This window comes from Rhinopithecus bieti, unplaced genomic scaffold, assembly GCF_001698545.2.
Source record: "Rhinopithecus bieti isolate Rb0 unplaced genomic scaffold, ASM169854v2 scaffold_6710, whole genome shotgun sequence".
Lineage (NCBI taxonomy): Eukaryota > Metazoa > Chordata > Mammalia > Primates > Cercopithecidae > Rhinopithecus > Rhinopithecus bieti.
In genome coordinates, this window is record NW_016805362.1 from 186,081 (window position 1) to 204,105 (window position 18,025).

The window sequence follows — 18,025 nt, forward strand, 5'->3', positions numbered from 1 at the left end:
AAAATAAGTCACCTCAAGATTCAGGGCATCAAAATGGTTATAATTTCAAAATCATCCACATTGTTGTATAAATTTTACAGCACCACAGACATCATGAGTTTAGGTATCTTGGTTTGGCAATATTTCATGTGGTAATATTGACCAATAACAATGTGTAAATATTGAACCTTTAATAGGAAGTCATGGTAGCATTTTTTAAATGACCAAAGTTATTAATAAGCATTTTAATGTTTTAAGTTGTTAAACATTTAAATTGTCAAAATCACTAGGAAAAAAATATTACACATACATTGTTACCACCCGAATGAGAACACGCAATGCTTCAGACAGATGATACTGAGATATTTTGGATTTTCCTTTTCTTTCTTTTTTAAAGAAATTATATTTAGTTTGGCCACTCCCTAGATTCTTGGTTTACCAGCTTATAAAGAGTACACCTAAGAGGCAGTATAATATACGCACTAAAACCATTTTCCCCTTTACCATCTTTGGCTAGAAGCCTCACAAAAGGAAACTGAGGACAGCAGAGGCAGCAGGCTCCGTGCACTTCTGCCTCACACGTCACTGACCGGAAGGCTCGCGTCATCCAAGTCTACCAGGTCACAATCTTTTCCTGAGGGCCATTTTACTTTGAGGTTTTAACAGAGCTTGTTCAGTCACTTTGGAAGCTGGTTCTCTTGGAGAGACAGTCTGGACCTTGAAGTTCCCTGGCTTGACCTTGGCAAGAGATTCATAAAATCCTCGCTTCTCCATGGTAAAGGCTGAGACCAAAGAGTTGCTGCGAGAGGCTGCGGAATGTGAGGTGGTGGCGGCTGCGTTGGCAGGACGGAAAGCGTGTTTGGATTCTGAAGGACCGGGGGGATGCTCCTGCAAAAGGAGTGGCAGTCAGACACAGTCAATCACTAATGACCAGGTTAGTAACTCAGCGTGAGACCTGATTCTCTGAAAACAGAACACACACACACACACACACACACACACACACACAAGGCAGCAGCAGAAGCCATGCAGCATAAATGTGCAAGTTCTTTCCCAAAGCAATGCATTTTAGAGGTGAGTTTAAAGCAATGATAGCCAAAACCATTTCCACTACGAAACCAGTTCCGTCACCAAAGCCGAATTTGGCAGCCTATGACACTTTGAAGATTCAGCCAACCTAAACTGAAATATAGTGTTCCAGCTGCAACTGAACTGTGTTTAAAAGAGAACCTCCCGGCTGTATCATTTTATTTAAGAGTATATTCTCAGTCAACACTAGGAATTATCCCACATATTTTAGAATGAAAAAAAAAATGAAAATATAGCCTATAACAATGAAAGGCCATATTTCTTTAATAAGCACGAATCAACATCTTTCAAACATTATTTTGGCGATAAGACTTAGTTTTACTTCCCTGAATTTCACTGCAACCAATAATAACACAGTCTTTTCATTTTATACTTAATTTTAGTTCTGAATAGGTCACATATTCATATGGCTTAATATTTTAAAGGTAACAAAGGGTACACATTTATCATATTTTAAACTGTGGTGAAATAATTATCAGTTGTGAATGTTAATTTCAATATGCTTCTAACTAGATCAAATCTGAAGATATCCTTAAATATGACCATTCTAAATACATTACTATGTACTAGTATATTATATTCATTTATGATACCAGTGCCTTTGAAATCAAAGTGCTACAAATTACCAAAACACTACAGACCCCTATTAACGGCTAAATTTCAGAGATTTTAAATGCCATGCAAACTATAGTAATGTATAGTTTATCCAATGCATATGCATGCATTAGTTTGCATATATTATTAGAACAATGGTGCATTTCATAGTATATCTTAAAATTTTAAATACATAAAATATAGAAATTGAAACTCTTGCAGCAGTTGAGTATATTAATTTTATAGGTTAATGTCTCTTTCTGTTAGTAAAGTTGTATGTTTTATTTTATTTTAAATACACATATCCAACCTGATGACTACAGTGTAACAGTTTACGTTAGTATTGACAAAATCAGTTACGATAACTGCAAAAGGCAGTTTGGTTAACTCAACTTTCTATGACCAGTTGTAAGTAGTGAGTAAGTCTGGGCCCTCCACTAAGAAGGCACGTTTGCGTGAGAGCCCACATACGTGCTGCATTCACCAGCTCTTGATGTATACCTCTGTATACAAGGGTTCGACAGCCTTCTGGCCTGCCGCATCTGGAACACAGTGCAAAGCTAAGATTAGAGTTAACCTATACTGGGTAGAGGGAGGAAAAGAGAAAGTTCTGCTGACAGTCATAGCTAGATAGTCCAATTTGCCCCACCACAAAGCACAAAACACAAACATCCTTCTCCAACTTTTCCTCTTCCCAACAGACATTGTTTTGCAGAGAGTCTCATACTTGACTGCTGAAAAGTCACATAAAATAGAGGCAGTTACAAAATGAACATCTACGAAAGTGACTTCTTAGATATTTCAAAAGGATATAAAGAGAATGACAACAGTTAAGAAATCAAAAACACTGATTTCTATTATCTGTAGTTATCACTACCAGAAAATAAAAGGCAGTATTATTATACTATCAGAAAAAAATACTAAAAGTCTAAGTATCTAGCATATATATCATAGTAAATCTAGATAATAAAGGCTATCATGCTACATATGAGACTACTTTCTGCAGATGGCAGTGTTACATTTTAAGATACTTTAAATTTTCAGATCTGAGATCAGTGGCCAAAGTAGTCCAAAGGCAAATCTAATTCTTATGTACTTGAACACAAGAAAAATCTTTTAAAAAATATGTCTGAGCAGAATGTTTAGTTGCATTTCAATTTTATTACCATACTACCACAAAGATAATTATGGTAGTTTTCAGAAGCAGGCTTTTAAAGCAGGTTTTAAGATGAGAATTAAAACATGAAATGGAAACACTGGGAGCACTGAACTGCATTTAAGGCCCCAGCTGCTCAGTGATCTTATGGCATGGTTAAGCCAAAGGTAAAAAACAAAACAAAACAAAAAAACCTGAACTGAAATCAGAGGAAGTAAAGAGGAAATTGAGATGTTCACAAAACTGTGTAACTAAAAGTCTTACACGATCAGGCCACACATCATATTAAGAATCTGTCAAATTATGTCAAATCTAGAGCTACTGACAAGTAAGAACTCCTAAAACAAAGCAAGGAAATGTTTATTCTTTAGTTGCCCTGCTTGTGCATTTAACACAATACAATGCACAGAAAGTTATGTATACGTAACACTACAAGGAAGCATTAACTTAGAAATGCATTATTTTTTGCAAGTTCAACTGGTATAAAAGTCAACATGCAAATAAATCTCAATAAAGAAGGAAACCAGGTGGATTGGGAGAGAGGAAGGAAAACAATTTAACAGGATGGGGGGCACCCAAGGGAGTATCACCCCAGAGGGCAGGAAACCTACAGAAGATGCGGATCTGCCGGGCCCCCGCTGTGCTACAATGGCGCCAGAGACTGCTTTAATCCAACTGTGCATCTCTTCAGGGCTATCAGCCTAAAGGAAAAGAGACCTCATTCAAACAATTTTTCCTCAAAATCACCTTCCACTTCTATAAAGCCAATGTATTTATTTTGGTAACTTAAATACTGTCATCAACAAAATCACTCTAAGGCAACTGTTTCCAAAAAATTTGGAAATCATTTTTTTAAAGCCAGGTTTTGCTAGGTCTTAACTACGCAGAGACATAAATTGAGCATTTCAATGTCAAGATCAGACCCATCAAAAGGCGTCAATAATGAATACCTCCAGAGAGAAAACAAGGAGAGGAGGAAGGCAAAGAAAAACCCTTCTTATTTCATTCTATCTACTGCTACACTGTCTGAATCCGCTACAAGAATATTTATGTAGTTGTGTAATTTTTAAAAATTCTGACATTCTTTTACATATTATTTTTCTGGAAATAATTTCTAGCAGTACCCTAAAGCCTACAACAAGTATTGACAGATAGGTCTGGCTTTCATTGTGAATTTTAAACCTTACTATGAAATTAATCCAATTAAATAAGGCCCCAAGTGGGCTGCAGATATACTGCCTCTTGTTTCTAGATTCTAGAATCCCTTACACTTCTTGAATCTAGAAATATGAAAAAATTTAAAATGCAGGATATTTTTGAATAAGTAATATTAACAAAGACTTAAAAAAAAAAAAAAAAAAAAAAACTAAAAGTAGCCAAAGGTAGAGTATACTTCATTCATTACTAATGGAAATACAATTCTAGAAATCAATTTGACAAAATAGAAAGGGTCATGCTCTGATACTTAATCTCGATCTAGAAACTTACCCTAAATAATTCAGGCAAAGTAATGCACAAAGATGTTTTTCATCACATTGTTTATTGCAATAAATGTACAAAAACTATGTATATGAACGTTCAGCAACAGAGTAATACAGAAACAATTTACTAGTGGAAATCAATACAATGGAGTATGGTGCAGTTCTAAAAGGTTTTCAGATAATTTTTAATGACATGGAAAAAAATAACAATATAAGAAACAAATAGGATATAACACTATATTTAGTATGACCCCACCTATTATAAAAATATATACCTTAAGAAAGGGAGCAAAATCATAAGAATGGTTGCCTCAATGTGGGACTGAGTGTTTTATAAAGCACATTTTTCTGAAATCTTTCTATATTTTCCAAGTTTTCTTGGACAAGCATATTTAACTTCAATAAAACAAAAACAAATCATCCTTTGATTTTTTTTTTTTTTTTTTTTTTTTGAGATAGGGTCTCTGTCACCTAGGCTAGAGTGCAGTAACACGATCTCAGCTTACTGCAACCTCCACCTCCTGGGTTCAAGCGATTCTTGTGTCTCAGCCTCCCAAGTAGCTAGGATTACAAGCCTGCACCACCACAGCTGGCTAATGTTTGTATTTTTTGTACAGATGGGGTTTTGCCATGTTGCCCAGGCTAGTCTTGAATTCCTGGACTCAAGCAATGTGCCTGCCCTGGCCTCCCAAAGTGCTGAGACTACAGGTGTGAGCCACCACATCCGGCCCAAATCGTTTTTTAAAATTTTCCATTTAAATAATTCAATGAGGTATGCAAAAAGTACAATTTAAATACAGGATGCTTACTATTAGCGAAACTATATAGATCTACTGTCTACTTTTACTATGGGTTTTTTTAATAAGGTTACCAAAAAATGATATAATAGAAAATCAAAATTCTAAAATATGTGCAAAATAATCCAACTTGAAAGTACACACTTAACATCTAAATTAAAAGCATTTCCCTTTCTCTACTTAGTTCTAGTTCACTAATTCATAACAAATACTCCCACTTCCTGAACATATAACCCCACCAATAACTCTATATATAGTACCCTTTTATTAAGCTGGTGAATTACAGTTGTCATATTTTTTTAACCTCAAGTGCTTATTTATGCTTATTTCACCTCTAAAATTATTAATTTCTTGTCAAGAGGATCTAGGATCTATTAATTGCCAAATAAGTATCTTACCTGCACATAGAAAGTTCGAGATGTTGTTACAATTTCAAAGAGGTTGTCCCTCATCATTATGTCACTGTATGAAAAAAAAATCCAATTATAGTAAAATAGCAGTTGTTTGACAGTTTCTCTTTCATTTGTTTACCCAGTACCCAGTATGTGTCAATAAATAAAGGAGGTAAAGTACTGATTTGACAAATCCAAATTATCTTTTCCCATTTATTTTCATGTAAGATTTTACATATTTTATGTAGTTTCACTTTTAGAAAAAGTTCATAAAGCAACTTTAAAGTTCAGAGTTTTCAGTAATCAGTTTGGTGAAACACTGTCACAGTTAACACATTTTCTTGTAAAGCTCTATTCTACTGCATCTTTTAAACACTAAAATTAATACATCAATTTGTCAAATCTGAGTGTCTAACCATAAGTTGTTCACATTAAATTTATTCCTTTCCATTAACAAGCTGTTTCAGTATTTTTAGTTTTCAAAGAAACAAATAAAGGATTCTTTCCTAATTTTAGTTTTCAAATGAACAAAACAGTTCAATACTTTAACCTGAGGGTTTTGAAAATGCCAGAGTATCTCAACTATAAAGAGAATAATTAAAAAAAAGAGTTAAAAAAAACATAACCAATTATAAGTTAAAATGTAATCTGGTAAGTACATTACTCAACTAAGGACTACTCTGTGGCCTTGGTTTAGAAGTTGTGCCAGCATCAAGTCAGAGTGGTCCTTACCTTTGCTACTTCCTGGACTTTATGACCTCTTTGTGCGCTATTACGCGTAGAGGTCCTTTTCCTGGGCCAAAAAAAAAATAACAGTACATGATGATTTATTCTTAAAATCCTTTCAAACGTTAGCGTCTTATTTTGGACGACCCTGTGAAAATCATACTTCTTTGCTGAACAGCATTCGAAATGAATCTACTTCTTAAACCAATCCAGCATGCTGAACAGCTCAAACACTCATAACCTTACATTGTACCACTGTTGTCTGAAGAAGAAAAATGCATAGAGTCTTATTCACCATTATTTCTCACCTCAAGGGCAAGTGTAGCTTATTAAAAAGCTATTGCCATCAGACTTCCCCAATGGACCCACCATACCAGTATGTGCGCCACCTCCTTTCGGAATGTCACTTCTTGATATGCAAGGCCAGGCAGAGCAATGCACATCTTGCTTGACTTACATTTGTTTTTTACAAATACCACTTTTATATAAATAAAATTGAAATTTACTAAGTGCTGAGACTTGCTAGCGTTTTAATTTTTATCTCCCTTTCCACAACCTTAAAAAATGTACTACTATTATGTGCTGAACTGCAGATAGACATGTTAAGTTATATCACCAAGGTTACAAGTAGATATAAAGACACAAATATAAAATAAAACTGGTTCCTTAACGAGTATTTCTAGTATTTACATCCATAAAATACAATATACATTATTTCATTAGAATATGACAGCATGAGATTAAGACATACATCACTTATGTGTAGCACCCAAAATAAAACTAAACCATACAGAGTGCTTTTTTTTTTTTTTTTTTTTTTTTTTTTTTTTTGAGACAGAGTTTCGCTTGCTGGCCCAGGCTGAGTGCAATGCGTGATTCTCGGCAGCTCACTGTAACTCTGCCTCCTGGGTTCAAGGAGGATTCTCCTGCTCAGCTCCCAAGTAGCTGAAATTACAGGCTGCCACACCAAGCCAGCTACATTTGTATTTTTATTAGGCGGGTTTCCATGTTGGGCCAGACTAGGTCTCGACCCCCCTTTATCCTGCCCCTGATGATCGCCACCTCGGCCTCCCAAAGTGCTGGGATTACAGGCGTGAGCCAATGCGCCAGCTCAGGAGTTGTTTTAAAAAAAAAAAAAAAAAAAAAAAATCATAGATTTTTTAAAAATCTTTGATTTTTAAAAAAGTATTTCAGGCCGGGCCCGGTGGTCAGCCTGTCTCCCAGCAACTTTGGTCAGAGGCGAGACGGGGTGATCACCGAGGTCAGGATTGATCGGCCATTCCTGGCAAAACGGTTGAAACCCCGTCTCTACTAAACATACAAAACAAAAAAACTAGCCAGGCAGGTGGCGGGCGCCTGTAGTCCATGCTACTCAGGGCTGAGCAGAGAGAATGGCGTAACCGGGAGAATGGGTTGCAGTGAGCTGAGATCAAAGCCATGCATCCAGCACCTGGCGACAGGCAAGACTCTGTTCAAAAAAAAAAAAAAAAAAAAGTTTTTACAGAATAGTTTAATTATGAAATAATTTTCACTTAATGAGACTTAGAAAATAGTACAAAGAATTTCTGCATAATCTACACCTTGTTTTCTAAGCTGTTAATATTTTACATCTGCTTTATCATTATCTGTTTATGTTTACGTATGTGTGTGAGTATATATAGATAGATAGATTCCTGAAATGCTTGAAGGTAAGTTGTAGATATGATGATGTACCTTTACTAAATACTTCAGTGTGTATTTCCTAAAACATGGATGTGCCCTTGCATAACCACAGTGCAATTATGAAAACTGGAAACTCAACACTGATGCAATACTAAAATCTACAGACCATCTTCAGATTTCATTGACTGCCCTACTTGTATTCTTTACAGCACAAAAACTATTTTCTGATCCAGAGTTAAATCCAGGATCATACCATGTATGTAGCTGTTATGTCGCCTTTAATTGTGGAATAGTTCTTCATTCGTTTTCCAGAGTTTAAAAAAGTCCAGGCCAGTTATTTTTGTAGAACACTTGCCAGTTTGGGTTTGTATGACATTCGTGCTGAGATTCAGGTTATACATTTTTGACAAGAAACCACAGGTATGACACTGTTCTTCTCAGTGGACCCCTATGAGGACGTACACACCCGATGGTGGCTTGTCCTGTCACTGGTGTGTTAACCCTGATCTCCTGCTTAAGGCCATGTTTGCCAGTAACTGTAAAATTACTTTTTCCCTCTGTCATTGTTAAGTATCTTGTGGGGAGATACCTGGAGCCTGTAGTAATACCAGGTTTCCCATCATCATTTTGCAACTAGTTTTATCAAACACTGAAAACTCTTGCCTGAAACCATTACTAGTGGCTGCCAAATGGTGATTTTTCTAGCCCCATCAATCCATCTACATACATTAAATAGAATTTTACTCTAAGGAAATATTTTTCCTTCTCCATTTAGTTATTCATGACTTATTTAATTCTATGGGTTATATTACATTACTATAATTATTTATTTTGTTTTTAAATTGTCTGCATTTTGGTCAGTCCCTTCAAGGTAATTTCTGTGTCCTTTTGACATGTTCCATTCATTCTCTGAGCCACTTCTTTGTTCTCTGGCACAGCTTCACTTTCTGAGCTGTTTGTACTTTATATGCCCCAACTCTGAAATCAGTCACATCGCCAAGGGTTCCTGATTCCTTTTGTTTACAGAATGGCATTTACACTTGCTTTTGGGAAGGGTAGGTGGAGATATGCCAATCTCTTCACTCAGCCACAACCTTCTCATGACAGATGAGAATATTTCATTGCAGTTTTAATTTGCATTTCTCTAATTATCAGTGATGCTGAATTTTTTAAATATTTTAAGACCTACTTTAATTTTTAAATGAATTGTCTATTCATGTCTTTTGTTCATTTGCCTACCAGATATTTTCCCCTCCATTTTCTCTTTTTTTAATCTTTGAAACAAACATGAATTTATACAAGGATTGAAAATACAGCACAAAGAACTAATTTTCCTGAACCATTTCAGAGTGAGTTGCTGACCTGTCCCACACGACCCCTGAATACTTTTCCTACAAAGACATTCTCTTACATAATCACAATACAATCACCAGAATCAGAAAACTGTGCCCACAATGTCTTTTATTAGAGCAAAAGGATTCAGTTCAGAAGCACAAACACCATCTGCTTGTCAAATATTTTCTTTCCCTCAGTCTGGAACAGTTCCTCATTATTTCCTTGACTTTCATAATCTTCACTCTATGAAGACTGCAAGGTAGCTATTTTGTAGAATGTCCCTCATTTGGGTGTGCCTCATGATGGGATTCTGATTACACACCTTGGGCAGGGGTATCACAGAAGTGATGCTGTCTTCATCTTCTGCTATCCTATCAGGTGATTTCAATTTATCTCATTACCAATGACATTCACTTTAATCATCTGACCAACCTGAGTAAAGTGGTATCTGCCAGGTTTCCTCATTGTAATGCTATTCTTTTCCCCCTTGTACAATACTTAATACCTATTTTAGTAGATAGTTACTTTGAAACTATGCAAATATCTTATTCCTCATCATACATATAGATATACATCCATTCACCAAAAAGTATTGTTTCTCTGAATAAGATTTGGCTTCTATTATCCTTAACATAGTTCTTGATTTTATCAGTGTGTATGTGACCATTCTCCCATCTCTACCACCACCCCTTCCCCATGTGGATGCCTTTCTCTCCCTACTCCACGCGGGGCTAACCCCCCAAGAGGACAGCCTCCTTGTCCTGCATAGGCTCTGACACCCACACAAGGCTGCACTGGTCCCTCTTGAATGCCTATGTTGCTTTGCCTCACCTAATAAATAGGGGTCTGAACTGTTTGGGATTGATGCAAGGAAAAGAGGGCAAAGTAGGTGACGAAAAATCCCCTCAGTTTTTAAGATTCCTTCTAAGTTTTATCTCTAATATATGTTGCAAATATTTTCACCAGTTTTCAGCTGTGCACTTAAGTCTTTTATACTTATTTTAAAATTTTAAATGATCTTTTAGAGATACACACTGAGATATTTACAGATGAAATGGAATATCTAGGATTTGCCTCAAAATATGAAGCAGGAGGTGGGTGGTGAAACAGAAGAAACAAGACGAGCTGAGCCATATGTTAACAATTATGACATCTAGGTGATGGGTATATGCAGGTTCCATGTATTATTTGTCTACTGAAAGTGTATGTTTACACTTTTCCATGATGAAAGGTTTTATAAAAGAGCCCATTTACACTTTAAACGTTTTTATCATGTATTATTCTTGAGCATATATAAAAAAGAAAATATAAACAAGATAAACTGGTTACAGTTTTAAGATTTCACATTCAGATTCCAGATCTTCTGAATCACTTTTTGACTTAGAGCCACCAATGTCCATGTTTTCCACTCCAAGTCATTCTTTGTGCCAAAAAGAGTGTTGGTGATGTAGCATTTAAGAATGCGTCATGGTGTCCCTGAGATTTCCTCCCAAGCTGCCAGCACCCTTTCCTGCATATGCTGATGTCGGTGTCTTCTGGATTTTACCAGAAGGTACTGTGCATATGGCAAGAAGTCAACTACAGCACAGCTGCAGCCTGGCTGCCCCTCGCCCTTAGCAACTCTAAGACATACTGTTAAGATTTCAGAAATGTTAAAACTGGGGGAGGGGGAGCTGAGACAAGAACTATTACAGAAATACTAAGTTTTGAAAACCTGTATGCTGGGCATTATTCTGTGAAATTTGAGAGGAAGAACAAAGAACTACCAGAGGAGATTAACTATACCCTGTAAAATTAGGAAAACTTAAGTATAGCTATAATTACCGACCTTTAAAGGTTTTCAGCTTTATCTGCAATTTCTAAATACTAAAAATAATCTGAATTATTAGAACTACTGTTGATGATGGGGGCACTTGTCAATTTCCCCATCAAAACTGAACTCCTGAAAGCCAGAGAACTTTGCTAATTATTCTCTTTTATTTCCAGTTCCCAGAACAGTGCACCAAGTTCATGGAGAGCTCAATGAATGTCTGTTGCATGAATGACTCTTCCCAGCAGTATTGGCATTAAATAAAATCAATGAGACAACCTGCTAACCAAGCACAAGTGTAGCCTCTGAGACAACAAGGCAGGTACTTTCTGAACCAAGTAACTACTACTTCCAGTTGAGGCTCTTAAGCTTTGAGAAAGCCCCATGCTAAAATGACTCTTCTTGCTATGCTATGCCATTTTTCATTCATTCAAAGACAATCTACCAAGTGCCAGACCCTGTGATCATAAAAGACTACAAGAGTCTTTACCCTTAAGAAGCTCATTTAATTTAGTTGCAAAGACAAGAATGCACGTGACTGCCAAACCCTGGGGAGAGCATTATGATACAAGTATGCACAGGGTACCACAGGGCACATAAGGAGAAGACACTTAACCTAGAGTCTAAAAACTTCCCAGAAGAACTGACTCCTGAGGTGAATCTTAAAATATTCCCTTCCTATACACTAGTGCTCTGCTGGCAAATACAGTGGCTGTTATGTGTAATGATGTAAATTTAAATTAATTAAAATGAAATAAAGTCAGTTCCTCAGCCACACTAGCCACATTTCCAGCACTCAACAGCTACACGTAGCTAGTGCCCTTGGACAATACAGATACGGCACATTTCCATTTGTGCAAAAAGTTCTAATGAACAATGCTGTTCTGGTGACTTCATTCAAATAAAGCACAAGGTTCCCTTCTCAAAGGTCCCACACAAAAAGAAGAGGTAGGATAAACATTTATACTACAGAATTGCATTCAATTTATCCAAAAAGCTATTTCAGGACTCAGGTCATCCTACAATATTTTAAGTAAGGATGCAACTCAAACAAGGCAAATAGGGAATTTCAATTTCTGATTCTACCTTCAGGGAGGATAAAAACATCTTATGTGAAGTGATTTATGAATCAATGTGAAATAGGCAAAGAAAACCTCAAGAGAAGGTAGAAATACAGAGGGTTAAACGTTGACTTTTACAGATAGAATTCTTTACACCACTTTCGTCACTGTAATGTTACTCTTTTTCAACCCTCGTATAATACTTAATACCTATTTTAGTAGATAGGTACTTTGAAACTATACAAATATCTCATTCCTCATCATACATATAAATATACATTCATTCACCAAAAAGTATTATTTCTCTGACAAGACTTGGCTTCTATTACCCTTAATATAGTTCCCGATTTTATCAATCAGTGTGTATGTGACCATTCTCCCATCTCTGCCACCACCCCTTCCCCATGTGGATGTCCTTCTCTCCCTACTCCGCATGGGGCTAACCCCCCAAGAGGACAGCCCCTTTAGCAGAAATTTATAGACTAGAGGATTCTGAGATCTTCAGATCTTTCAAGGTAGAATGCCGCTTTGAAGATAGGATCTTTTTACTTAACAATATATTTAAGAAAAATATCATTAACCAAAAGCATCACCGCCAAATAAACTGTATGTACCTCTAAAAACTAGACTTATTCTAAAACTAGAGAACAGTACAAGAAATTACATATAATCACTACAATGCAACACTTTTCAAACATTCTTACAGCAACATTTATGACGTAACAACATACCAGTTCAGATTTGAAGTAGCCTATTGTGTTTTCATCCAACTGAAAATATCTTCTCTTCCAGTTTTTCATCTACCAGAGATGAACACAGACATAAGACTTGTGTTTCTAAGAATGTCAAATGTTAGTCACCACTTAATTACCCTAATATGAATCCACAATCAGACATGCCAAGCACTAAAAAATCTCATTACTTCCCTTAGAGATGCGATAAATTAAACCTCATCCCTCTCTAGCTACCCAGGCTTTGAATTCCTAATTCAATTTTTGGTGCCTGGCTTTCATCTTTTATTGTATGATTTTATGTGGGGTTTTTTTTTTTTTTTTTTTGGAGACAGAGTCTTGCTCTGTCGCCCAGGCTGGAGTGCAATGGCGTGATCTCGGCTCACTGCAACCTCTGCCTTCCGGGTTCAAGCAATTCTCCTGCATCAGCCTCCCAAGTAGCTGGGATTACAGGCGCCTGCCACTATTCCCAGCTAATTTTTGTATTTTTAGTAGAGACAGGGTTTCACCATGTGAGTCAGGCTAGTCTCAAACTCCCGACCTCAGATGATCCACCCACCTCGGCCTCCCAAAGTGCTGGGATTCCAGGCGTGAGCCACCGTGCCCAGCCTATTTCATATCTTTAGTGTTGAAACTTTTTTTTTTTAAAGCACCTCCCCTTCCTCCTACTCCCCACCCCGCCCCCGCCCGCCCCATGTAAAGAGCAAACACAGGAAATGTTATTAAACCACATCAANCACCATGTGAGTCAGGCTAGTCTCAAACTCCCGACCTCAGATGATCCACCCACCTCGGCCTCCCAAAGTGCTGGGATTCCAGGCGTGAGCCACCGTGCCCAGCCTATTTCATATCTTTAGTGTTGAAACTTTTTTTTTTTAAAGCACCTCCCCTTCCTCCTACTCCCCACCCCGCCCCCGCCCGCCCCATGTAAAGAGCAAACACAGGAAATGTTATTAAACCACATCAAGTTTCTCCATCTGTAAAAATGCATGAATTCTTCTACAAGTACTTTATACGTAGTAGTAAAGCACTAAATATTTAATAAAGTAAACCTATTTTGTACAAACATTTTTTGTCAATAAAATATAGTTTTTGCAGAAGCACTTAAGTATCTCTGACTGGTATTTTGGACTTAAGAGTAAAACAAAAAGGAACCATCAGGCTATGATGCTCAGTTGTGTGTAAATTAGGGCTTTCAATCTACACACAACAGAGCATCACAGCCTGATGAGAATTCTGACTCTACCTGCAGACATTCCACAGTAAGAAAACCCTGCCCTCACCGGCATTTTTTTCCTCAGCCTAAAGCAGGTCAAACAGGTGAAAGGACATTCCCCTGGCTGCCCTAAAACAATTAAGAGTTGCCAGAAAGTGATGAGAAATCAAACGGAACCACCAAAATAATTTTAAGTATTTCTTTACTCACAGACTTAAACATTTCCAAACTTCACAGTTAATTTTCTCATGAAATTCTAAAGATTTAGTTCACATAGAATGGCTTAAATACTAAGGTATGTTGCAACCTTAGAAATATCGGTAAATTTACTTGCTCTTGCAAAAACTTCATCATGGAACTATGTGGGAATATCTGGGCTAACCCATAACAGCTTTTACTAAGTACTAGGTGCTGTGCAAAGGGAAACACACCTTTTTTATTTACATCTCTTAAAAAAACAAAAACAAAACAAAACCCTAGATGGTAGGTTTTATATGATATTCCTTAAGACAGACACTGAGGGCCTAAGAGGTTAAGTAAGTAGCCCAAGGTCAGAGAGCTTACCACTGAGGTCAGCCCAATGCCTAATTAAGGAAGAAACCCTCCTATGCCCCACTCTTTCTCCTGCCCCTGGCCTGCCATCTCCCCACTAAAGCTCTCTATCCCTGACCCACTCCTGAGGATGAGTAGAGATCAACAGAAAAACTTTCTCTTTCCCTGACCCACTCCTGAGGATGAGTGGAGATCAATAGAAAAACTTTCTAAAACATTAAACTGTTAGGAAAGCTCATTTAAACTGAAAGTCAGTGGTAATGTGCATTAACTTTCCTGGCCCCGTGCAAACCAAGCAAATAACAGCATTGAATTATAAACATAGAATATTCCCTATTGTATCTCCTGACCCTCCTCAGCATGCTGGTCTCTCACTTTGGGTCTTTCATAAAATAAAGCAATTTCCATGTTAATTTGAGTTTGCTAGAACATAATCCTTTTTCATTATTTCATGTATTTTGTTAAGCTACTCACCACTGCTCCTTGTTTTACACAATATCCAGCTTTGATAACTGCACTATCTTGAGGTGCTTTAGGAGTAAAGTAAGGAAGATGGCTTTGTGACCGTTTCAGATTATTTCTGTCAATTCTTTCACCACATTCATTTACTTCTTCTTTCTAAAATGAAGCACAATAAATAATTTTCTTACTTGTTTAGCATACTTTTATTTCATGCTATCCCAGTAGAAAATCTTAAAATCCACCTTAGATTAGTTAGAAACAGATTTTTGAAGGGTTTTCTAATTAATCTGATATACTTACTCATAATTTTCCTGTCACTGATTTAAGCACAAATTTCTGTCCCTCTTGTTCTGCACAAGTCCTGCCACCAGTGCTCTTTTTTGGGGAAGGAGTTAACTTTTTATTTTGAAATAATTACACAGATTCACCAGAAGCCGCCCAAAAAAAGTACAACAGGTCCTATGTACCCTTTCACTAGTTTCCCCTCAAAGGGAAACTGCATAACATTATCAAAAACAAGAAAATGACATCGGCACAACCCACACACTTTATTCAAATTCCACTAGCTTTACATACATTCATTCGTCTATGTGTGTCTATACAGTTCTATGCAGTTTTATCACATGTGTAGATCTGTGTAATTATCACCACATTTAAGACCCAGAATTGGTCATCACCCACCCCAAGGCTCCCTTGTAAACTTTAGAGCTCCTACCCCTAAATCACTTGGCAACCACTAATCTGTTCTCCAAGACTATAATTTTGACATTTTGAAAATATAATGTAAATGGAAACAAACAGAAGGTTATCTTTTGAGATTACCGATTATCTTTTTTCACTCAGCATAATTCTCTAGAGATTTGTCCAGGCCGTTCCTTATATCTAGAGTTCATTCCTTTTTATTGCTGTATTTCCATGGTATGGATGAAGGACCAGTTGTTTAACTGTTCACCCATTAAAGGACATTTGAGTTGTTTCCCGCTTTTGGCTATTAGGAAAAAACTGCTATCAACATTCACGCACAAGTTTCTATGTGAACGTAATTTTCCCTTTCTCTACGATAAACACCTAGGCCTGCAAATGCTGGGTTGTACAGGAACCACAAGCTTACTTTTATTAAAAACAACAACAAAAAAAAAAAACCACACCAAACTGTTTTCAGAGTGGCTATACTAATTTTCATTCCCACCAGCAACACCTGAGAGATGCTTCTCCTCATCCTTGGCAGCATTTGTGTTGTCACTTTTATTTTAGCCACTCTGATAGTGTGCAGTCATCTCTCATTGTGCTCTTACTTTGTATTTTTTCCCTACTAGCTAATGATGGTGAACATCTTTTCATGTGCTTACTTACCATCTGTGTATCTTTTATCTTTTGATGAAATATCTGTTCAAGAATTTTCTAACTGGATTTCTTGGGTTTTTTACTGTTGGGTTCTGAGTTCTTTTTACGTTCTAGATAAAAGTCCTTTGTTGGACATGTGGTTTGCAAATTTTTCTCCTGGTTTGTAGCTTTTCATCCTCTTAAGAAGGACTTTCATAGAGCAAGTATTTTTTATTTTGATGAGGTCCAATTTACCAATTTTTGCCTTTTACAATAGATATATATTATTTTATAATTTTTAAAACTATACTACAAAATAAATGATGCAATAAACTTCTTTGAGAGTTTTAAAATTATACCCCCCCATTAAATCCTAGAAACGACTGAAATATCTATACCAAAATTACAATGCAACAAAATCTTAACTCTAGACAAAATTAAAACAGCCGCAGATACTAACTAATACAATATCTTAACACAACTACAGGAAAATAGTCTTACCCCTTATGTCAACATAGGTCATAATACCAGTGAAAGCAGCTTAATCTAGCTACATAGTTACCAGAAGGTTAATAGTTTAAAATCATTACTTTTGGAAAAAGTAAACACACAATCCTAGTTTATTTTTTAATCCAACTTTGGTGAAAAATGTGGGCTCTACGACAGCATACAGCTGTCATATTTTGTTCATTTTGTCAATTTTCTTCATTAACATACCCTTTGCCAATCATAAGGCACTCAATAGTTAATTAATTAATTAATGTTGTAAGATTTCTAATCCCACTAATCACCCTCCCATAGCAAAAGACCTGGAAAATGTGGGGTATAATACAATTTGACTTAAAAGATTTATAAAGTGTCAAAGTCTTTTAAGTTCAAAAGGCACACTGGTAATGAAAATACCCAAGCTTGGCAATACCAATTGATTACTTTAAAATTCTTGCTTTCTCAACTACCAGTAACTTAGTAGCCATTACAAATTCATCCTTTTCAACAGCAAAACAAGAAATTCAAGCTCAGAAAAGAGTTTTAATTTCATCAAAAATTGTTCATAAATTTATATTTTTCCTAAAACTCAAATAAAGACTTAATTTAGCATATGAGTACTTCTGAGATATAATTTAGTTAAAATCCCAGTCCTCTGTCTAGCTCACTTAGGCCAGGTTGTAGAAAAAGTAGATTTTAAAAATTACTACTTGCAAACTCTTGACTCAGCAATTTTATTTCTAGGAATTTCTCCTTTAAGAATATTCATCATGGCATTGTTTATAAAAGTAAAAGAAACAAAATGGAAAAGGAACTCTATTTGTCCAATAGAGGATTTATAATTTATGGTAGATCCATGGAAGAACTACTATGCGCTCATTAAAAATGATACAAAAGGATTTCTGATGACTTGGAAAATGCTCAGGATGTAAGTGAAAAAATCTGTTTACAAAGCGTAATATGCAACTCATATCTCCATTTCTGAGGTGAAAAGTACACCGAAGAAAGGCTCAGAGAAATCATGATAAAGTGTTAAATGTTATGTAATTTCCAAATTTTTTATAATACTTTTGAAATAAACAAAAATATTTTATAGTAATTGAATATTATACTAATTCAGCAAAGACGCCCTGTTTTAGTTTTAATAATATAAAAATCAATATACAGTAATTA

The 18,025-nt window shown here is 36.2% G+C and overlaps 1 protein-coding gene across 1 annotated transcript in view; it reads right to left on the reverse strand.

The window, feature by feature from the left end:
• Positions 1-470: 470 nt before the first annotated feature.
• Positions 471-18,025, reverse strand: part of PLEKHA1 (pleckstrin homology domain containing A1) — a 58,693-nt gene continuing 41,138 nt past the window's right edge. Inside the window, 7 exon segments of the mRNA XM_017872238.1 lie at positions 471-624; positions 626-867; positions 3,430-3,519; positions 5,495-5,558; positions 6,221-6,275; positions 12,807-12,882; positions 15,056-15,199. Coding sequence (XP_017727727.1) covers positions 555-624; positions 626-867; positions 3,430-3,519; positions 5,495-5,558; positions 6,221-6,275; positions 12,807-12,882; positions 15,056-15,199 — 741 coding nt within the window. The 3' untranslated portion in view covers positions 471-554.